Source organism: Rhipicephalus microplus, chromosome 2 (genome assembly GCF_043290135.1).
Source record: "Rhipicephalus microplus isolate Deutch F79 chromosome 2, USDA_Rmic, whole genome shotgun sequence".
NCBI lineage: Eukaryota > Metazoa > Arthropoda > Arachnida > Ixodida > Ixodidae > Rhipicephalus > Rhipicephalus microplus.
Window position 1 is genome coordinate 39115712 of NC_134701.1, and position 24350 is coordinate 39140061.

General features: G+C 45.6%; 1 protein-coding gene across 2 annotated transcripts in view; it reads right to left on the reverse strand.

Annotated features, from left to right (window-relative positions):
* SdhA (succinate dehydrogenase, subunit A (flavoprotein)) overlaps positions 1-24350 on the reverse strand; it is a 141318-nt gene that overhangs the window by 97588 nt on the left and 19380 nt on the right. For both annotated transcript variants that reach the window (XM_037420232.2, XM_075886388.1), the window contains 2 exons: positions 15846-15901; positions 12629-12716 (listed from right to left, as the gene is read on the reverse strand). In XM_037420232.2, coding sequence (XP_037276129.1) covers positions 12629-12716; positions 15846-15901 — 144 coding nt within the window. The remainder of the gene's footprint in view (positions 1-12628; positions 12717-15845; positions 15902-24350) is intronic.

Consider the following 24350-nt stretch of genomic DNA (forward strand, 5'->3'; position numbering starts at 1 on the left):
AACTCTGTTTTTAATTTTAATTTGTTTGGGGCGACGAACAGGAAGCTGCTTTCAATGACTTGCGGCAACATGTACACAAGACCCCCGTGCTTGCCCATTATGATGAGACAGCTCCTACAGTGCTTCATACTGATGCCAGCATTGTAGGCCTCTGTGCTTGTGCAGAGCCAGGAAGACGAGGAAAGAGTGATCACTTACGCAAGCAGAACTCTGTCACGCACAGAAGCAAATTACTCGACAACTGAAAAAGAATGCCTCGCCATGGTGTGGGCAGTTATAAAATTTCACCCATACTAGTACGGCCGCCCATTCAAGGTTATCAGTGGCCACCATTCGTTGTATTGGTTAACAAGTCCGAAAGATCCTTCCGGGCTATTGGCACGCTGGAGCTTTAGAGTACAGGAATTTGATATAACAATGGTGTACAAGTCAGGAAAACGACACACGGACGCCTGCCTGTCTCGATCACCAATAGAGTCGGCTGCTTCTGTTGATGAAGAGACGGCTTTCGTCGGAATCCCTGACACGTCAACCATCGCAGATCACCAGCATGACGATCCTGAGCTACTTGGCTTGATTAAATATTTATAAGGACGAAGCCAGAACACGACCAAAGCCTTTGCAACAGGACTATCGTCGCTCTGTCTGCGAAACAATGTCCTTTACAAAATTAACGTCTCGCCAGACTGGTCCGCTTACCTGCTTGTCGTCCCTACCGCTCTTGGCATTATGAGGTATTGCAAGCGTGCCACAACGAGGTCACATCTGGACATTTAGGCTACACGCGCACAATAGGGAGGGCAGAGTTCGGGAGAAGTACTGCTGGCCTAGACTCACCGCTGCCATGAAGCATCATGTTCGGACCTGCCTCGATTGCCAGCAGCGCAAGTCACCTCCGACGAAACCAGCCGGTTTGTTACACCCTGTCCGGATCCCGCCAACGTTATTTGACCAGATCAAAATGCACCTTTCGTGTCCACTTCCCATCTCTAGAGCTTATAATCGCTGGGTTATAGTGGCGAACGGCTACCTTACTCACTACGCCAAGACAAAAGCCATCTACAGAGACACAGCAGAGGAAGTGGCCCGATTCTTCATAGAGAACAATGTGCTGGGACACGGTGAGCCGTCGATCATTATAACAGATCGCGGAACCGCATTCACGGCCGCGCTTTTAGATCACGTGCTGGTGCTCAGCAGTACTATTCATCGTAAGTCGACAACCTACCATCTACAAACCAACGGGTTGCCTGAGCGGCTCAACGAAACTCTAGAAGACATGCTTTCCATGCATGTGGACATCTACCACGAAAATTGGTACGAGATTCTCCCTTACATAACGTTTGCACACAATACTGCTAAACAAGGCACCACACGTATGACCCCATTCAGCCTTGTTCAGGGACGAGAAGTTAGGACGATGTTGGACACGATGCTGCCACACAAATGCGATGACAACGAAACGAGTGCCAACGCGCTAACTCAATGGGCAGAGGAAGCCAGGCAACTCGCACGTCTGCGATTATACCAACAGCAAGTGTACAACGCAGGTCGCTATAACCTACGTCATACACCTGTAACGTACAAAACCAGAACCAGGGTACGGGTGTGGACGCCTGTACGAAGACGGGGACTATCCGAAAAGTTGCTCAGAAGATACTTCAGACCTTACCGAGTGTTGCGACGACTAAGTGACGTTACCTACGAGGTCGTCCCGAATAGCCCAAACTTTACAAGGCGTCGCCAACACTGACCTGAACTTGTGCACGTAGTGTGCATTAAACCATACACCAGCGAGTGACTCCACGAAACACCGTCGCTTGAACAAAGTGACTTTATGCGCAAATGACTGGCTCAGCTATAGCATCGGGGCGATCCTCCCTTTAGGGGGAGGCAAATCCCGCACTCGTAATAGAGGACGAAGACGATGTGCACGCCAACAGTCTCATGAAAAGGGACACTGACCAAAGAAGACGGCATGCTTTTGTTTATGTCTTTGCTCTTGGCTGCTGCATAAAAACACGCCATCGGTTTTCAAACTCAATGTCTCGGTGGTCTGCTTACGTCATACCGGGACAGTATCTAATGCAATCCTCTCCCTATAAGCAGCAATGCATGACCAAGACAGCTGGAATTTGCACTTGACCGACATAGTTCCACCATAAGCCACACGATTGCGGAAATCCGTGCACACTTGCACAGTCTCCACAAAAAAAGCCAGGCTTAGCTCCGTTGCTGCTGTAACCACACAAGCGCTACCACAACTACAGCATACTAGAAAAGTGTATATACACTGTACTACAACATTGCACTATGGCTAGAGAAATAGATTGGATTGAATGCTTCGTTCGCTTGAGAGCACATAGTTGCGAGGCATGCAAAAAAAATCCACTAAATCATGGCTTAAGGAACTTCTATGGATGAAATTCAAGGACTTTTAAGGAACTCGGACAAATTTAGGCGTTTTCAAGACCTTGAAAATGCCATTTCAAAATTCAAGGGTTCCAAGAACCGCTACGAACCCTGTGATAGTATACAAATTCTTTTCAATTAATTTTAGTCAGTCAAACCGTAAAAATTTGTCATTCTCGTTCTCTCTGCGTCCTTTAAGAGCAGCTTTGGAGCAATTATAAACAGAAATCACAGTTTTGGAGCAACACGAAGCATGCATTTCTCTTTTGGAGTAGTTTGAAGCAATTGGAGCAGCCCTGCCATCACTGACAAATACAAGAAAGCGAGCACCACAAGCGCTTCTATGCACTTGTGGTGTGCTACCTTTACGCTACTTGCACTACCTTTAGGCCAATATTACTCACTGATCCTCACGCATGAGGAAGACACACTACAGCTTGCACAATGCCAGAGGACCAGACGCCGGTCATCGCAAGTACAAGACGTTAAAGGGACCTTAAAACGATTTAGCACATGATCTTGTACATGTTTGTACATTATTTTGTACAAACACATTGGGCCAATCTACCAAGTCTCAAGGGTCATTTAGAGGGTAAGATTCATTAGAGGGTAAGGGTCATTAGAGGGTAAGACAAATTAGAGGGTAAGAAGAGCTTTTATAGTGTTTTTATAGTGCCTATAAATACCTATTTTGCAGGTTGGTGCCCAAATTTTTATATGTGCCCATAAATATTCCTTTTCAAAATTTGTGCCTATCTGAATACTATTTAACTTCAAATTTTGCTTTCAAGTACCACTGGAGTCTGGCAGTCATCTTACCCGGCAAAATTGAGCTTTCGGAACACTATAGGGTGCAACCTGTACTCCATCTCATAAGGTACTTTCAGCACTGCCAAGCTTACAAGACCTTTCAGTCAATAAGAAGGTTAATTAGCCTCTCCATCTCATAAGTTACTTTCAGCACTGTACAGCCTACAAGACCTTTCAGCCAATAAGAAGGTTGATTAGCCTGTACACATGTATCCATCCGTGCCTCGTCGTCTGCTCGGAATCTCTCCGGCGTCTGCTCGCTTGCGTAGGAAACAGGAGGTGCTTCTGTGCAGCGGCAGGACGATGAAGAACGAATGCAAAACCATGAAGTGTCATCAGGGGAAAATAAAGTGCAGATAAAGAGTAAAGTGTAGATAAAAAAATGATATCCACGTGTTTTTTGTTTTATTTATCATTTAGTTCTTAAATGGCGCTTCACTAGGTCACATAAGAAATTTTACTTAAGACAGTGGAAGTTGTTACATGCCCAATGAAAAGCTAAGTATCACTAGAATTTTTATTTGGTTCATTACAAGCTGCGAAAACATGATGTGAGGAGTTGAGCTTGAAACCTTCGCCACTCATTTGATGCAAACTTCGCAAGCCAAATTCCTTCCCTGCCCTAATTGGTATCAGAGCAACTCAGAGCTGGAGGATCACACAACGTGGATGTATCAGCATGTCATGTGTGCATAAGGTACATTCGTATGACATGCCTATGCAAGGCCATGCACGCAAGCAACGTTCTGTCGTTTCGACGTTTTCTGTAGTGTATCGCTTGTTTCTGTAGGATGGATCTCTCTATGCACGTTCGGAGAGGTTGGCATAGAACACGCATACCCTTACCACAATACACAGCATCGCACCTCTGGAACTCCTCTAAAAGACAATGAACCAAAAACACGCCAAGTATTGTGAATGCTGGCACCGCCACGATGCGAGAACAGCGAGAACACAAACGCAAATGAAATGGAAGCAGTTTAGTTTCTCATCTTGCTCCACACAAAGTTAAAAAAATAACGTGCATAGATTCCGTTTGTATGTTATAATATTTCTGTCAACCTTCATACTTCTATGGAGGCAACAGATTGCACAAATCACACACATTGTATCGAATAGTTCTTGCAACGTCACACACTACTTTGACGTACGCAAGACCATTCCTTGTATACATCACCTCCACCGTGTCGAGGTGCAGGCCCACGGTGTTCAGTCTGACATTTCACCTCTTTATAGCATGTGCAGCATGGCAGGTTTTGGCAGATGAGATCGTGAGCACCTAGTGCATGCATTCCTCTTCGCTTCTCGAAATTCTTAAACCTGCGTAAGGGCCCTTTAAGGTGTTCACAGATAGAAGAAAAATATAGCCTGTACGGTTAGACCAAGTTATTACGAGGCAAGAGGATGCATCTGGCCTATTGTGCTCTGGCTATTTGCACCTGTGTAGCCCTTCTCAGCCATGCCGAAGATTCGATGTTCATTCTCAGAGCATGCCTTTCAGCTTGCTGACAGATGAACGGTCCACTCAAGGGAAGCTGGCTGTTCCACATGGCTGTTATCCACCGCAGCAGTGCGTCTTCCAGGTTCGGGTGTGCTGCCGTCCTTGGTCATTTTCGTTTTCTGGTGAACTTGCCAAACGCCTCGAAAATTTTTGCTTGGTTCTTCACATAGTCGCTTAAGGTGCTTCTCGTAGCATTGTACTTCTTCATTATCTCCCGTTTAGAAACACCTGCCTTCAAGTCTTTCAATATCATCACCTTTTTTTCAAGATGATTTGCTGGCTGCTATGGTCGCTTAGCTCCTGTGACAGTCGCCATCAGTATGAAGCGCGAGGGCGGCGGCAACGCGCAAACACACAGGCGCACTACACGAAGTCACAACACAAAGAACCACCTCAACCAAGTCGTGAAGTACGTACACCAGTAGGCGTAACAAGCAGCCGTTAGTAGACACGAGATGCGCGGGTTGCCCTAGCGCTTCCGCCGGGTGGTGACTAGCGCCATCTAGCCACTTCCCCCTCATTCATTATTATCATGATCATATTCTGCTGCAGTTCGTTCAATTTCGGCTTCTCCAAAACTTCAGTTCCTCCATCGGTCACGGCAAGCGGTGCTTGAGCCTCCAAGCTGCCTAGATCGCGTGACTCTGGAGTTGCATGGAGTTGTCCCGAGATAACCAGAGCATGGATAAGTCCCCCGAATCACTGAGCATTCAACCCCATTAAAATATACAGTTTTGCCCGGATCGCATTGTTAGTCCGAGTTAACTGAATTTCCGAGTTAACGAGTTCAGGATAAATGAGGGTTTACTGTACAAGGGAAGTGATAGCAGCCTTGTGCACTCAACAAAGGCAGCCTATATGCGCATTGTTACACAAAAACGTCGCTATTAGCATTGCCGCTTCAGTACACCGATCATTTGGTACTCCTTTTTTTTTATGGGCGGCGCACCAGTACTTCTGCCATCCTGCGAAGGCTTCTTATTGAAGTTCATCTGATTAGATGGCTATTCGCAAGCTGGTCGGCAAGCTCAGCAGCGACTGTCATCAATTACAGAAATGACAAGCAAAAACTGCAGTGAGCGAAGTGTCTACAGAGCTGTCCTACAGAGCAGCTGAAACCAATTCCAGTGAGTTCTTCGGAAGCAAACTAATCTACCATGAGACAAAGCTTCTGAGATACTAACAAACATTTTATTAAAATAATTGGGCCATTTCAGAAATATTAAAGCCGTCGTTTGAAATAACCGAATGCGTAGCGGTAGTAGGTGGGGGCGGTTCAAGAGTCTCCATACATACAAGGCGTCGAACGGGGCGGCTTGTCTGACAACAGATCGAATCATTAGGAAGCAGTTGCATATGAAAATCCCAGAGGCGTAGATGGTCCATGACCTTACCTCTTAGGGGAAATGTGACTGGGGATAAGGTGTTGAGCGATTATGGGGCAGGCCAAAGCTTAATACACCTTTCCCGGTGTCATAAATCAGGCATCAGGCATGTCATGCTCAACCTTAATGGTAGATTTGCTGCGGGTCCGGACGGGATCACAAATAGGCTCCTACATAAACCTTGATGCCATTGAGCTCTTTACAAAAGAGATTAATGACATGTAAGCCGACTAATGGCGTACTTTTTCATCCGTAAGCCTGGTAAACCTCCGCATGTAGACATGCTGCGTCCGATTTCACTCACGAGGCAAGGTTGCAAAGCATGCGATTCATATTTGCACCACGAAGTATGTAGGGCAACACAATCTGTTTGCGTTTTGGCGAGCAGTGTCCACCCCTTCTTCTCATTCAGCGAGCTGTTCTGAATAATCCTACGCGTGCTGTCAAGGGGATCTTGGCGTTAGACTTTGCTAAGGCGTTTGATACGGTTGCTTACGAGCACATCCTGTGAAAAATCTCCTGAATGAGTTTAGGACGTAAATTTTATCGGTTCACGCAATCTTTGCTTGCATTGCAGAGAGCATGTTTTTGGCTTAGCTCAGTTTTGAGTGAGAGTATAAGTTGGGGAAGAGGGGCATGTCACAAGGGTTGGCCTTCTCCCCTTTGCTCTTCAATATTTCTCTACACAAGCTGTCAGAACTGCTAGCGGGAGAACCTGGCATTGGGCACGGTATTTATGCAAACAATATAACCGTGTGGTGTTAGCATGGCTCTCTGGCCATGCTTGAAGAGTCTCTGTAGGAGATGCTGGATGTCACAGAGCGTTTTTTTTTTTTTTTTTTTTTTAGGGCACAGGCCTCACACTCTCTACAAAAAAGTCGGAGCTCTTACTCCTTCGGAAGTTGTGCCAGGGCATGCGGAACCTTGAGCCTTTGAATTCCCTTCCAGTGAGGCTGTGGTCTCCGGAGGAGGCGGTAGTTCTGAGAGTGGATTATATGAGTATCCTGGGTCTGTGGATTGACGCGTGAAACTGTAATGGAGACTCCATTGAGCAAATGGGGGGGTCAGACGAGGTACATCTTGCGCCTGATCTCTCTGATTACGAGTAAGCATAGTAGTTTGAGAAAGGATTTTTGATGCGATCCATATTTGCAATGGACTGGGTCAGAGAATAAGATTGATACGCTCATCAGGGCCAAGCTCAAGAGGATTCTGGGGATTCCACAGATTAGTACTAAGTGGCTTCTGGAGCTGGGTTGGCACAACACGGTTTACGAGCTGACTGAAGTGCACTTCGAGCTGACTGAAGTGCTCGTCTGTCCGACGAGCTGACTGAAGTGCTCGTCTGTCCAGCACTAAGGCTGGTGTGAGGATTTCGGATGAGGCTGGCATTGCGGCTCCTAGGATGGCAGTGTCTGAAGGAGTTTAGCTCACAGATGACAAGCTGGAGGACATCAAGCGGGATCCTATTCCGCACAACATTCATCTGGTACACCATGCAGGCCGTCATGTGGCTCGAGCTCGAGCTATTCTTCGAAGTGTACGTAGTGATGCTATAGCGGTGCTTTTTGTGGACCCGGCAGGCCTTGGGGTGTCGGTTCTTGATGGTTAAGGGCCGCTGGCATCACGGGCGTCAGTCTATACAGATCAGGTCACAGTTGCGGAGGAGGTCGCCACTGCATTAGCTCTTCAGGCAGCAGAGATGCTTTATGTGATTTACTCGGATTCAAGATCAGCTGTTCGGTTCTTCTCTTCTGATTTCGCAGCAGGCAGCATGGCTTATTCGGAGTGGTTGGACACAGGTGAGATGGGTTGGTGGTACCCCACCATATCTCTTCGTTTCCAGTGCACGTTAAGGGCATTGATGGGGTTAATCCTAATGCTAGCACTCACACCCTTACACGTGGATGTACGAACTGTGCAAGGGGTCTTAAAGCGCATCGGGGGACATTGACCTCAAAAAGAATACTGACAACGTTCCACAAGATTACATCTAGCTAAAAGCTTGGTAGAAGGCGTGTTCCTCTTCCTAATACTAGGCTCAACAGAACCCATGAAAACAATTTGACACCTACAGACGAGTACATATGTCTGCCCGCGAACGTATAGTAGAATAGCGTTGGCGGAGAGACTCCTTTTATAAGGAGTCTCTTCGTTGTGGTCTCAAGAGTTGCTTGCTAGCTCGCATGCTCTGGCAGTGCCCCACGAATTTGAGGGTTGATTTATGTGACGAGGACTCGTGGCAGAGGAGCTTACACAGCCCGGACGAATTGACGGATCGATTTGGTTCTGGCAAAATCTCAATAGAGCTTATGTACCTTCGTTATATGACACAGTTTTACACCAACCCCGCATCTTAGGACGACTTTCCAATTCTGCCCAAAATGAAAAAAACCACCTTTACTCGCCACTCTGTGAACGTACACCTAATCTCCTGCCTTGGTTTGTGGCACTCACAAGCACAAGCTTGAGCTCCCAAAAAGGTGTGATACAGCTATTTCAGCGTCATAACAGAGGGACATCACTAGCTGCACTTCACAAGGCGACAAATCACAATGCGCGCAGCTCAGTCAAGCCCGAAGGTATTCTATTATACAGTGGAATATCGATTATACGTGCCCTGGTTACACGGCCACCTGCTTTTTACGACCGATCGGTTTGGTCCCGGCCAAATCACCACAGAGATATAATTAAGGTATTAAAAACCTTCGTTATACAACGCAGTTTTATGCTTACCCTGCACCTTACGACTTTTCAATTCCATCTGAAGCAAAAAACCACCTTTACTCGCGGCAAACATTAACCAAATACTCACGAGTGCAAAATAAGAATGTGCGTACCCCTGGGTTGGTGATCAGAAAAGTGGAGATTGAGACAAGATGTCTTCTTAGAATAGAAAGCTTATTCTCCTGGCAGTTCATGCACTTTTGTATAAGCCTTGATCACTTGCGTATGCAGGGTCGTTGGTTACCTAAGGAAGTTCCGTCCTGAGTAGCTTCAGCTGGCCAAAGAGCTCATTTCTGAGATCCTGATGTTTTCCTGTTCTTTGTCTGTAAAAACTTATCCTGAGTGACGTACAGCTGATCTCTTGCCATGCTTTGAGGCACTCGTAGTCACAAGCTTGACCACGCAAAAGGGCAAGATGTGGCTATTTACTTTGAGCAAAATAACTTCCACCTAACGTCAACTTTCATAATGACAGTGGAACAGCAAAAAAGATTCCCCAGCAAAAAAGTTCGCCTCTACAAAAAAAGGTAACTACTCGGCCATAAACGACAAACTGCATGAATTTTATCGGTCCTACAAGTCGACATTTCACAATCGCTCTGTGCAACAGAACTGGTCATATTATCAGGGCAAGATGAATGTTTCAGCGGACAAATATATTCCAGTCACCACTATTCCTTCTAATCGTCATAAGCCGTGGTATACCAAAACCCTTAAAACACTTCAGAACAAAAAGAAGCGGCTCTTTCGTACCGCGAAGTTTAAACCAAATGCCGACTCGTGGGACAGATACTATCAAGCTGAATGCACATATCTTGCACAAGTTCGTCAACGTAAACATTCCTTTTTTCACTCGGACCTTCCCCGCATGATAACCGATAACCCCCGTAAATTCTGGCAGATCATTAACCCTCAGCCCAACCGCACTATCCTTATCTATATGGATCAGGGTGATATCCTTTCAGATTCTGAGTGCGCTAATACATTCAACGCCGCTTTTTCATCCATTTTCACAGCCGAACCAGACGCCCCCCTACCAGAGTGCCCTACCCCTATCATGTCATTAATGCCGGCTATAAATTTCTCGGCTGAAGGCGTCGCATCACTGATTGAAAAGCTAAAGGTTTCTTCGTCCGCAGGTGTTGATGACGTCACTTCTAAACTTCTAAAGAACACTAAGCATATTGCTGCCGCAGTCTTAACCTTGTTGTTCTCGAAGTCTCTATAATCAGGCACTCTGCCGAACGAATGGAAAGTGGGGACAGTCGTTCCCGTCTACAAGTCAGGTAACAGAGTTTCACCATTAAACTACCGGCCCATCTCCATAACCAGCATACCATGTAAAATCATGGAACATATCATCTACACTAACATCATGAACTTTCTCGATTCCAACAGCTTTTTCCATTCATCACAGCATGGTTTTCGCAAGGGTCTGTCCTGTGAAACACAGCTCGCTCTTTTTATTCATGATGTGCACTCCAACATGAACTCTAAATACAGGTAGATGCAATATTCCTTGATTACGCTAAAACCTTCGACAAAGTACCACATCAACGCTTGCTGTTAAAACTTTCGCACTTAGGTTTGCATCCAGATGTCATACAATGAATAAAAGAATTCCTTACTAATCAGTCTCAGTGTGTGCGCATCAATAACATAGCCTCTAATCCTGTCCCTGTATCCTCCGGCATCCCCCAGGGTTCCGCGCTGGGTCCCTTATTGTTCCTAATATATATCAATGATCTGCCATTAGAAGTTACTTTCTCTATTCGTATGTTCACAGACGACTGCGTTATTTACCAGTCAATAAGAAATACCTCCGACCAGGCTGTGCTGCAGAGCAGTTTATCTAAAATCCTGAATTGTTGTGATCGCTGGCTTATGGTCCTGAACCCCAGTAAATGTAAATAATGTCCGTCACCCGCTCGCAAAGCCCTCTCCTCTATCTGTACAAAATTGCTAGCACTCCTATTGAATCTGTTAGTACCTTCAAATATCTCGGTGTAACTACCTCCAAAGATCTCAATCGGTTTCCGCATGTGTCCAACGTCATCTCACCCGGTAACAAAACTCTAGGCTTTCTCAGACGTCACTTACGCACTCTCCTCCTCACGTTAAACTCATCGCATACAAATCTTTAGTTCGACCAAAACTTGAGTACGCATCCGCAATCTGGAATCCTCATCAATCTTATCTCATAGACGCATTAGAAATGGTGCAGAACAGCGCCATCAGGTTCATTCACTCATCATATTTGTATAACATTAGTGTATCCTCATCATTAAAGGCGGCAACTGGCCTGCCCGCGCTTTCTTGTCGCCGACACTTTGCCAGCCTATCCCTGTTTCACAAAATGTATTACACTTCACTCAATCAGCCACCTTACATCTCTCCGCCTGCTCGCATATCCCTCGTACAGGTCATTGCTTAAGTGTTGCTCGTCCTCAAACCCATACTCTCACCTTGTCGTCTTTTTTCCAACGCACCATTGTAGACTGGAACGGCTTTCCCTACGCCATCGTTGCCACCACCAACCCAGATGCTTTCATTGATGCTGTAAAAGTGCACCTCTCATCCTGAATGGTCATGTATCATGTATCCTTACTGTACACCCACCCTTTACGTAATGCCCCCACTCGGGGCCTTTAAGGAAATAAAGTGAAAGTGAAAGTGAAACATCACTAGTACTTCATAAGGCAACAGATTACAATAGCTCAGTCATACACGACGGCGTTCAACGCAACCTTAAGAACTTGTGGTCATTATGTGATGGCGATGACACTGTGTCTAACTCTTCTGACAGGAGCCTGTTGGCAACACTGTTTCAGTTTCATTTTTATGCCCAGGCAACTTTTGAACTCCACTTTAATGGGAGAAAGATGCACATTTCATTAGATTTCTTAAATTTAAAAATAAAGATTCAATCACACCTGCTTCAACTAAGTAATGCTGTCCGTGACAAAAACAAATTAATCTACCTTCCTTGCAAAGGCGCAAGGTCAGGCTGTGGGCTTATTCAGCCTGTCTGTTCCCCCTTTTTTTTTTGTACGAGGCTGCGTGTTACTGCCTATATTTTTAGTTTTTTGATATATGATGCCCGGATTATACGACAGTTCTGTGTGGCCCCCTGAAAGTCGTATAACCAGGCCTCCACTGTATGTATTAAAGAAGACTGCTTTTGCTTTACACATGCATGCAGTGCTTTAGAGTAATCATTCCAATGAATTAAACTTCAAGTGCGATGTTTTGCAAGGCGAAATACGAAAAAGGCATTTTTTGTTATTTGACTATCTTTTTATGTCATCGAAAACCACGAAGAACATTTCTTGCCGGAAGACCTGTGCAGTGGAACATACTTAGCAACAAGTGAGGTGGCTTTCTTGGATGACTGAGGTAGCTTCAAATCCTGCATCTCTGGCCGAGGCTGTATGAGACATTAGAAAGTTGCGAGACAGCAACAAGCTGAGCCAGAGCACAGGAATCAAGGCTCTCTGGACAGCTTCGTCTCTTCATGTGGCGCCAGTTGAAATGAAAATTACAAAGTTATTTTAAAAAGAAATCACATTTCACATGTTTGACTTGATTTCTGCGGTGCGAAGTGCTGCTCCATATTTCAGTGAATATTCATTTTGGTGACTTCAAGTTATTTGCGATATCTTCCCCCTCAAGCGAAAGTTCACAGTAGCAAGCTCTGGCCGAGTTACACAAACAGAAAATGCATGCAAATACAGAAATGCAGAAAATACTGTCTAAATTTGAACTAAGTGTCGTTGTATAGCCAATAGCTCACCTCTCGTACAGCATAGGGAGCCTCCTTGGTCATGTAGTGGATTGCATCCTGATCACCCAGCCAATCAGAGCCCTTCACTGTGTCATACCTGCAATCGAAGGAGGACACCTGTGTTCACACTCTGAGTAACCTCAGTTGTAAGGCACTTCTCAGACCCATGTCCTAATCCCTGCCATTGCATCATGTTCTATAATGAGCACTAAAGGCAGAGGCCTCATTTGCCAAGAAGGATAAGTCGGATCTTTTCACATACCACTCAGGCAAAAAACTACAACAATCGGAGGCACTCGTTTTCCAGCGTATTTTCAACCAAATAGTATAAATCACAGCTGTGGGGCGAAGTTTGTAAAAAGTGCATGCCATGGCACCAGTTGGCAGGATGGTGCCATGGATGGTAATCACACAGGATGGTAATCACACCTTTGCAGCATGACTGTATGAATTCAAAGTAATAATATAGTCTGCCTTAACTTAACTTGCGCAACGTCTGAGAACACTGAATACCATACCTTGTAGCGAAATCAATTCAGCAAACACAAAAAGTACAGGCAGTGAGTCTTGCAACCCCGCAAACATGTGGAGCAGGTTTCACCATTTTAGTGCATATTACTTTTTTTTTTTATTTTTTACATATCAGGTACTGCCTGCAGGGCAGGAGAAAGAAAGGTGGCTAACTTGTTTATGTGCTTCTGTTCACGCTGAGTGCAACAGCGGCAGTGCTTTCTTATGTCCACATAATCAAAATACACAAAGTTATCAAAGCAATATTTAGCATGGCCACACGAAAATATTAAATTGTATGATTTCCAACAGTACAATGACAAAAAAGTGAAACATAACATAGTCGCCAGAAATAGGCCTAAAAATAAATGAGCTATATATAAATATGGCAACTGTAATGCAATTCTACAGCCATACCATTTCACCCGGCCTTTGTATGGCTACATGATCATTTTACTAACTAAACAAAGCTGCTTTTATTATATTAATAAGACATTTGACTAGAGTGATCCCCTTACAGAAATGCCATATTTACTCGCGTAATCATCGCAATCGCATAATTCTCGCACCCTCCACATCGCCCAACAAAAAAACAATTTCTTTTTTTCCTCGAGTCTCTATCGCACCCCTGTAAATTGCAGCAATAATGTCGTCTGCTCGTTCCAGCCGTAGATGACAGCGTGTGCCATCTGGCGCCATGTCTTAAGCATCAAGCGTACTATTATTGCACAGAGATTCAATCTAATCCAAGCCAAGCCAAAGCGGCAAGTGCACGTTGCAGCGTGTTTTGATTGTTGTGTCGGTAATCTTGTCACGTCATGAAACGATACTGAAGCTACACGGCTGCTTTCAAGTTGAAAGTGATTGATCATGCACTAAACAACAGCAACAGGGTCGCCGCTAGGCGCTCCTGTCTCGGAGGCGATAAGGTGTAGAACGCAAAGCGACAGGCAGGTGCCACCACCGTGCCGTCTTAGCCAAATGTTGGAAACACTTGCCTTTTTGAGCATCGCGTTGCACTGTCAGGGTAGCGTGATAAATGCTACAGTCTTTATAATTACTTATGTGTGCCTTCTCTAGTATAAAGCCACACACAGGAAACATCGATGTGTTGTTATGGTGCCTTAGTTATGCGCAATAATTGCTTTTGAATTGACAATCGCACAGGTATGAATGCTGAAACTTGAGCAATATTGGTCGGCGCTGCTGATGGAGTTTACTATTTAAGGTATCGATGGGTGCCGCTTCAAATATTGTTAGCACAGACGAACAGACAAATGTACAGACAGACAAAAATTTTGGCGTCGAAGATTCCCAAGAAAGACTATAGTCTTTAAAAATCAGAAGGAAGCCGATGAAGGGCTTGATGCATGTCAACACGCGGGAGGGCATAGCAAAACAAGGCTGCCGTCGCAAACGTCGAAGACACCGACATCTGTCACTTTTGCCAAAGGATGACAAAGATTATGTGAGACCGCCAAAAGATCACAGTGAAAGATTTACTAAAGTTGAAAATTTACTTCACGATCATTAGCGCCTGCCAGTGGGAATTTGATGGAAGCAATTTCATGCTTCGTGTACACCCTGGCGTGAATATCATTATTGTATCAACGTCGGAAGAACACATTGCTACGCATCTGTGAGAAAGCACTCGACTCAATATCAGAGGCCACATCCAGCCGTTCAACGTCTATGTGGCAGACCCTGAAGATATTCTATGAGGAGTAATTTACGGAATACCCACCGGAACGTCACAAACTGAACTGATGGCCAGCTTGCATATCGCAACTCGGCGAGTTACTATTAAACAAGTCAGCATGCTTGGATCATCTAAGACTGCACATATTAACGTTACGGAAAGCACATTGCCTAGATGTGTATACTTCATGGAAGCAGAGACACTGTGTCACTGGTACAAAGTAACGACGCAGGTGTGCCATGTGTGTCACTCAACGGAACATCACTCTGACATTTGCCCACCTCCAAATGCAAAAGTATGCCCCTGTGACGACCACTGCGCACAGACCCGCACAGCCTCATCACTGATTAGCCTTGCGTGACACGGTCACCTGCTGCAACACGCTTTCAATAAAAACAGCGCCACCGCAGTTTCACCGTAGGCTTACGTCACCACTGGTGGCCATGTAACCCAAGCTACCAAGCCTGGTATCCTGATTGTTTCTCTAACCTTTCAAACGCAGTGGAGGCATACTTGCCCCACTGCTGCTACCAGGTTAATAAATGATTGTTACGTTTTATGTTGGGATCCGTCCTTCATCGAACCGGCATCCCACATCTGATATGTATACCAGATGTATACCACAACCAAAATGAACACAATATTAATGATGAATTTATTCCCTGTGAGTGCTGTATAAAAGCAAAAAAAAAAGAAACAATAGAGAATAGGTAGTGCAGAGGGCTACACTGCTCAAGGAGTCAGAGCCTCACTGACTATGCAACAATCGCTCATGCTTCCGGAGTTCAGTGCTTTCTTTCGATTTTAAAGCCAATGCCAAGATGTGACTGTGATTTTATGTTAACCCTAGAAATGGATGTCTAACGTTTGAAAACTACTTGAACAGTATTAAATATTAGTATGATTTCCAAGTGCTTACATCCATTTCATCTTAAAAACCCCTTCTTGTGTTGGCTTTCTAAACATTTCCCTACAACCAGTGTTAGTGAGAACACAGTAGTAAAGTGAAAAACCCACATGTGCCACCGCCAGTCGTCAGGCTCCATGTTTCCCAGGGCAGCATTGATTCCTCCCTGAAAGAACACATACATTATTCTCACACAAAGAATACATGCAAGGCAGCTGGAGTTACATAAAATGACGGGCAGGCCACAGAAACATGGCATTTTACGACAACTGACAGCGAGCATGGATGGCAAGCCTCGGCCTAGAAGAGTTCTCATCTGATTAGGAGTCTTGCCAAAATGTTGCACACAGAAGCGGCATTTCTTGATCAACCACTTTTGGGAATATTGCTCTCTGGCAGAAATTCTCAACGTAGAATGAAACTGTATCCACGGACATGGAAGCACAGAGAACGCCCCTTCGGGCCGAGATTTCCACAACTCGCACATTCATAAATTGATAAATACAAAAATTGAAATTTTGTCCAACATAACCTCACATATTGTCTAATGAACTCAAAAAAAAAAAAGAACTGTTTGGCAAGAGAGCTTTTTTTTTTCCCAAAGTAAAGATTAATAAGCAACACTTATTCACAAGCTGACAAAAAAAGATGAATATATGAAAGAGATTTAACTAGGGGTGATGTGAATATTCGAACTTCCCATTATTTTTCAAACAGTGTTTACTATTAAATATGACTATTAAAACTATCAAACTTCCCAAGCCAGATACAGAGATGCAGTCATTTAAAGTGACGAGTTGGGCTTGTGGGTACCTGCGTAAGGCACACTACAGCATAAAAATAATCAACAAACAGAAGGAACACAGACGATGCTCGTCATCATCATTTGTGTTCCTTCTGTCCATATTGAGGGGGAGGGGGGCTGAGGGGGGGCAGACAAAAGGCCATTTTTCGCTATATATGCTATGATGAAAAAATTCGGAAGTAAGAAAGACACTTTCCCGGTGTGCCCACTCCCTCTGGTTACGCCACTGGCCGTCATGTTTTGTGTAATATTATGAACTTTGACTTTAAGAGTGTGATCACTGGCGCATGGGCTATTTATGGATGGTATACCCTTCTACCTTGTCTCTCAAAGCGAACTGACTGTGCGAAAAGTGCTCCGCTTTCTAGAGCAGCCGTATAAGAATATGCACTAAGCCTTGTGCACTAAGCCTTGATTACAAGGAGGCCACAACACCGTCGCACCATTTCGGAGGTCAATTCGTTTGTGCCGTTCGTGCTGTAGAGACAGTATCACACTGGTCTAGAGCAACGAAGTGCGTGCCTGTCGACACTGTTATTGGTCGTGGCTTCTATCTAACGTTAGCTACAAGCTTTCGTTGATGCTTACTTACATTACAGTACAAGGGCCCATCTAACAAGCAGTACGAGCATGTTTGGTAGAATTATTTATGGCATCTCTCTTTACATATCTCTGAAGAAAACACTAGCTGTAGCGGCCAGCTAGGCGCTCTAGACAAGTCTGTTTCTATCTGTACATCGGCGTGCAATATGTTTCGGGGGTCTCTAGTCCCCTAAGTCGCGGATGTCTAACATAGCGCGAGCAGCAAGTTCTTGCAAGTGCGCGGACCTTGGAAATGGCGACCCCGCTGCTAGCGCTTCTCACGGATGACATCAAGCCTTATTATTTGGTATGACAATACATTCATTGCTAAGAGCGTAAGTGAAGCAAACAAATTGTATCTTTAAGATCCGACATCGCATAACGCAAAAAAACGCTGGCTAAAGGGACAATGATCACTCTAGTTGCCAAAGCTTTCGTGTTGTCAGTTATTTAAACGGGAAGCAGATTTCAGTCGCACAAAAAGTTCACGAGCAGTCTCATCATACCTCAAGATGGCACGCACCAGCTACTTCAAGCGACGCAGCAGCTTCCCCTCCACCCCGCCTTCCAAAACAAGGCAATAAATGTGATGCCGTGATGATGTTTTTTTTGTTTTTTTTTTACCGTCAACTATTGACCATGGAGAGCGAAAGGCGGACGTGTAATGACGTAGTCACTTCACAGGCCTTACAACACTAAAGCCACCAGCAATGGCCCCGCTATAACTACGTGTAGAAGGGTAGACACTGCTCTTAGGACCCAAACATTTGCCCAAAAATCGAATTTCCAAAAGTGTCACTTTCGTATTCTTTCTACCATCGCGCACCTTTGTGTAAGCTTTTGTTTTAAAATCCCATGTATTAACGACGTAATAGTAAATTAAATATGTCTTGGCACGCCCCCAGCCCTTTGAATTGTGGACAAATCGCGCTTATTTCAGATGCCTGCTACTCTTTAATAGCCCGCTCCATAGAGTTTCATACAATACCTAGAGAAGAATCTGGCGCTGCGATCGTGTACCTCCATGGGAATTATGGGAAGTACAGGCTTCAGATTGGATAGGGTTAGATAGCAAACTGTCTACAAACTTTTCCTACAGTTTCAGTTTCATTCTTTGCGCAGGGCAGGTAGTGGGGTGCGGTAAAAAGCACTGAAACAGCGCCTTTGTTGTTCGCCCCGCCGCGGTGGTCTAGTTAGAGGCTAAGGTGACTAGGTAACAAACTAGGGCTCTCACCAAACGCCAGAGGATGCAAGTGCGGAAAACAAAAGGTTGTCATCAGTCCAACGGATTGTTTTTTTTTTTTTTACAAAATAATAACTACACGCTCATATTCGGCATGTTCTTTATACATAAAAAGAATTTATTAAACACACCTTACACCGTTATTTGTTGTTAAGCCCCCTGCCATAAACAATATCCACAATTTGCGCCAATTTGAGTACCCGCCATAGCAGCATTCGACAAGCCCATGCATCCTAGCGGGAATCCTACGAACCTACGACAAATGTGCTTGGAGGACTGAGAAAGTTCCACTCAGTCTATAAGATAGGCAGAAAACGAGCCAAAATGAGAAAAAAAAAAAAAAAACGTGCTAACGGCTCCACATCACTGGTTTCCGCAAGCGATCAGCAAGTAAGAGTCGTTACTTCGGCACCCGATAACGGCGATGGACGTAATTGTGGTCCGCTCTACAAAGGCACAGTATCGCGCCGCTCTGCAACCGATAAGCAAGCGACACGCAGTGCTGGGGAATCAGACATCGTCGGCGCAAGTAATAGCTGTCCGCAAGATAAGGGCATGCCGTCGTCCGGCTTTACAAGTGATGAGCAAGCGACCAGCGACGATGCAACTGACAGCGATCTGCCTGAGAACAACAGCATTCTTAGTGTCAACTCTTGTGCGAGTTTACACTGAAACTGTCACGAGCAGCGACATAGCCCAAGTGAGTGGTTGTGAGCAGGTCACGCCTGAACGACTTGAGTCGACACCAGCGAGCGACGCGTTATATCGGCCTCCGCCGCTGACACTGCCGCTTCGTATTTGATGGTCGACTTGAAAGTCCTGAATGGGCTCCTCGCTGATTCCCAACGGTGCAAAGCGTGGTGCAAAGTATGTGGCGGGTGTGCTAAACTAGTCATGGGTGACCGTGACTACGGCCCCGCTAAGAAACTCATAGTGAAGTGCGACTTTTGTGGCTAAGTGACGACGGCATGGAACTCGCGCAGAGTTGATGGTGAAAAGTCGTGCAATGCATTTGACATAAGCGTTTTATCCATGCGTGCAATGCTGTGTAGTGAGAACGGCCAGACATTCATGAAATATATTTTCACGTCGATGGGACTGTCGGAGCGGGGGCTGCACAATGCACAATAAAACAGCAATTTTTTTTTTTTGCCTGGTTCCCCAAAGTGGCATCTCTGATGGTGTCACATTGGAGCAACAATATCTCTGGTTCAACTCAACCAGTCTCAATTATTATTGTTTTGTCAGAAAGATGGTGAACTGACAAGTGCAGTAGGACTAATACATCAATACATATTATTAAAGAACATTTATGAAAATAATTTTTTCAAGTTATTATTGTGTTTTACAAATAAGTTTTCAGATGCCCTATCTTTATTCGAAATTGTCGTAAAATATTTAGGCTTGTGCGAATGGTGAATTTTAGGTTCGAAGCAAATTCGAAACAAGCAGTGAAAAATATAATGGCACACAACCTTTTAATCAGTTAATATGCACCGGGCATGTAACCAAACTGATTGTTAGCATGAGGGAATCGTTTCTATCAAGTTGTGCTGCAAGCTGTCGCCATGTGCTCGTCTGCCAACAAGGCCGCTTATCATTTCAGTGACGGTACTGACGCCGGCTGATGTGCAACGAATGTGCGCGCGTTATTCGCAATCCGTCGTATGACAAGGCATTGTCTTCCGGCTTGTTCAGATTGAGTTGTAGATGTGGCAGACTGAACTCATGCACTCGCTGATCGATTTCAAGGCTGCAAGAGCAGTGAGGTGTTAGTTTCTTTTTCACGTAGGATTGCTAAATTTCAAAGCAGAGACGGTGCGCAATATGTTAATCGTTGCGAGCGCGTTATTAGAAGCACTCTACCTGTGGCCAGTAGCCTCCATTGCGTGTGCGGCGAGCACGTTCACCATGAATGGATTGATTTTCTGCGGTTTGTCGACGCGCAGCGAACTCCACTCTGATGACCCCTCACGTAGTTCTCACACAAACGAGGTCGTTTCGTCAGACAGGGGGAGCCGCAACATCGACCCGTTTAGCGATAAGACTGCGCTTCCGTTCCATCGCTGCAAAGATTGCTCTCTCTCGTAGCTCCACTTCTGCTTTTTTACTTGCGTTGTGTAACTATTGTGTAACTATTGAGGCTCCAAAACACGGCTGCTGTGAGCGACGTTGTCGACAACCGACGGACTCGTACGTGAGTTAGGCCTACACCCGTGACTCGGCGACCGACGTTGACCGTCGCCAGTTCATTATCCCCGTAGTCCTGAGCCGTAGCGGGGCTCTCTTTGGAGTTAATGGTGAACGAACCATTGCCACACCCGCTTCACATATTTGTGTGGTGCGGAACTCCTTTACTGCAGCATGCAGTTGACAGCACCATGACAATATAGCGCATGCCTATGCGCGTCACGATGGTGAAGCAGACGTCCGAAACGCCACTTGGCCTATCAGATGCCTAGATTTTTGTCACATGCCCCAAGCAGCCAATAGAATCACATTCTGGTAATTCTTGATGACGCGTTTTTGCTAAAAAACTAATGAGCCAGGTGAGGCAGCAGTGGCGAGAAATTGAAGATGAAGAACCACTCTTCCAAACGAGACCAAGATATCCACGCTAGCATGTGCATAACGGCAACAATTCGCCGCGGGAAAAGCGCGATTTTCCCGTCTGTTTGCGCTCAGATTCGTCTCACAGGGGTGTTATAGAATTTGGGCCAGAAATAATGATGTGAGAAGCTTGAAACTTCTCAGATAAGTGCAAAAATAGTTGCAGATTCCAAAAATGTCAGCTTCAAACGAAAATTTCAGCTTCAAAAAGTCCATTTTTCCGCGATTTGCAGCTTTTTAAGACCAGTGTCCCCCTCTTAAGGCACGTATGCTGGGCCAACTTAGGGCAGTAGCTTTTCAAAACTCTTCCCAGCTGGCCTTGTCAATATGGCATCTGGGAATCTGTTGATTTGATTGATATGTGGGGTTTAACGTCCCAAAACCACCATATGATTATGAGAGACGCCGTAGTGGAGGGCTCCGGAAATTTAGACCACCTGGGGTTCTTTAACGTGCACCCAAATCTGAGTACACGGGCCTACAACATTTCCGCCTCCATCGGAAATGCAGCCGCCGCAGCCGCGATTCAAACCCGCGACGTGCGGGTCAGCAGCCGAGTACCTTAGCCACTAGACCACCGCGGCGGGGCTCTGGGAATCTGTGGAGGACATGTACTATATATTGGTGTGCTCAGAATTATTGGAAGGCAGTCATTTCTGTAAGAATTATTAATGACTTTCCATTTGAGTAGGGGTAAGAGCGACGGGGATGTAATGCTGAGATCTATGGGCGAGTGGGTGTTGTTGGCCAGGCTGTAATATGTTGGTTGCTTTCGATTCAAAAGACAAATGCCGGATGAGATTAGAAACTGTTCAATTAAACGAGCTTGTGCATCGAAGTGAGAATCACCCCATAAACTACTATGTGTATCAAAGTCTACAAGAACGAGATAAGGCTCTGGTAGTTTATCTATGAAGGACTGTAATTCATGTTTTTCAGGGCGGTACAGTGGAGGTATGTAAAGGGAGCAGATGGTGGCGAGTTTGTTCAAAAGAACTGCTGGGACAGCCACTGCCTCAAGGGATGTTTGTAGTGATACATGTGTACATACAACGCCTCGATCAACTAAAATGGCCACCCCACCAGATGACGCTATCGCAGTCCTCTCTGAATATTACATAACGTAGAAAATTTGTGTTCTTGGACTTTAAGCCAGTCCCTTGTGCACACAGCATTTTTGGTGAATGTTCGTGCAAGAGTTCTTGAATATCGTCGAGGTGTCTAAGCGGTCCTCTGACGTTCCATTGTATGATTCGTATATCCATTATGAGTGTGAATGAGTGCTGCATGTACTAAAAGAAGTACAGAAGACTCTCAGTAAACAAAACCTGAAGTGACCGCGAAGATATGTTCCATTTAACAGGAGTTTCGTTTACTGAAAGGTGAACATGGGTGCAGAATACAAGCCCAAAACCAAGCATTGCCGAGGCAATAGTTTAACAGATTTCCATTTACTGAGAGTCTGCTGTATTGTGTCAAATCAGGGAGCCCTTGTCAGGCCCTGTGATGATGACTTTCGACTTTCTAGCGTGCTCCGATGAGCCGCGCCTATCCTTCGGCGTCGGAGACACTGTTCGACTTGCTGTTGTGTCTATCAGCTAGGACGAAGTGCTGAATGCTCGCTCTCGGCTCGCGCGTACAGGCACAGGAGTCTTAGGACTTTCTGTCAAAACGGAAGGTCCTGGGGCTGCAGGTCCAGAGGCTTGCATTCCCTTTGGTGGCGGAAGAGCCTGTGCTGCTTCCACTTAGGAGGTGAATGGCACTACCACCCGTTCACTTTGTGTGGTGCGTGCGGGCACCACGGATTTTGGTGGCACCCTTCCGTGCCACCTCCCCGAACAAAAAACCCTGCAAAGATGGGCGCTTGCGCGCCTGCTTTAACGAGATGTTTTCATTTACTTTGAATGTAAGTATTTCTTTTTCATGTTTCCGTGTACGGCATGTGGGGGAGTTAGCGGGATGTCCACCATTGCAGTTCACGCAGTGGGTAGTTGCTTCTTCTCATTTGTCTGCGAACTACACTTGGCACAGGTTTGATGGCTACGGCAGCTCTGAGAACCGTGGCCAAAACGCTGGCACTCAAAACAACGTAGGGGGTTGGGGATGTAAGGTGGGACCTTTAACTTCAAGTAGCCCGTTTCTATATATTCTGGAAGTGTGCTTGTGCAAAATGTAAGAATGAGGTGCTTTGTCAGGGTTTATTTGTTGTCACGCCTGATCTTGATTCTCTGTACATGCTTTGCATGCTGTTCGTTCCAGCCCTCAAGGAGCTCACTCTCTGTCAGGTTAATTAGGTCTTGATCAGACACTGCGCCTCGGGAACTGTTCAGGGAGTGGTGTGGTGTGATAGATACAGGTGTTGTTCCAAAAGAGGTGAGCTTTGTCAGGTTTTCATACTGGGACTTGGTTTGGACTTCAAGAAGATCCCCGCTAGCCATACGTGTAGCCCGATACCCTGGACCAAGGGTACTGGTGAGGCATTTGAAAACGACAAACAGAGAGATGGTTCTTGCGTTCTTTTCTTGTGTTTCACAGCAGATCACATGAAAGTGCGAGGAAATTCCTTTTGGCTTTATGAAGACATTCAGTGTTGCTTCGAAGCGCCCCCTCTTAAGGGGAGGGCAATCAGACGGTTTGCTGAATGAAAAAGAGGCCACAAAGTACATATCGATTCGGCCGCCATGTCAGCCGCCCACCATGAAGCCCAACATGAAGACGCGGCAGCACAATTATAAAAAGGCATGCCAGCGCCAGCTGTACAAAGCCACTCTAACCCAATATTAGGTGATTAAGAGAGGGCACATACACAAGCTTAGCCCTTGCCGCCAGGAAGATGAAAGTAAACAGAAGTGAGAAGTGAGGAGATGAAAGGAAAGATTGAAAAAGAGAAAACAACGAAGATCAGGGGACAGAGAAACAGGAAAAGGGTCAGCCCAGGAGTGCCGTCTATGTGAAGCCAAGGCCAAAGGGGTGTGTTCTGTCAGGGGGCTTTAAAGGTCCAATCCCTCGGCATGGACTTAACCCCCAGGATCCCTTTTCACTGGACGTGGACGTGGCAATGCCACACACGGCTAAGCGTCGAAAAGAGTCGAAACCCCCTTGTTAGCTCGGGTTCGCGGTGTAGCTACACACCAAACGACTGCTTACGCTAACGCCCCTGCGGGGAACAAGGGCTGGTGCTTAGTACATAAAACATGCACCACCTCTTTAACAATAACTTGCAAAAAGGACATAGAAACCATTGTTAGAGGGCAACTAAACACAACACACAGAAAGAAACAGACGAGGACAGGTGCCCTCCTCGTCTATTTCTTCCTGTGTGTCGTGTTTAGTTGCACTCTAACGATGGTTTCTATGTCAAAGCACTAACTCACC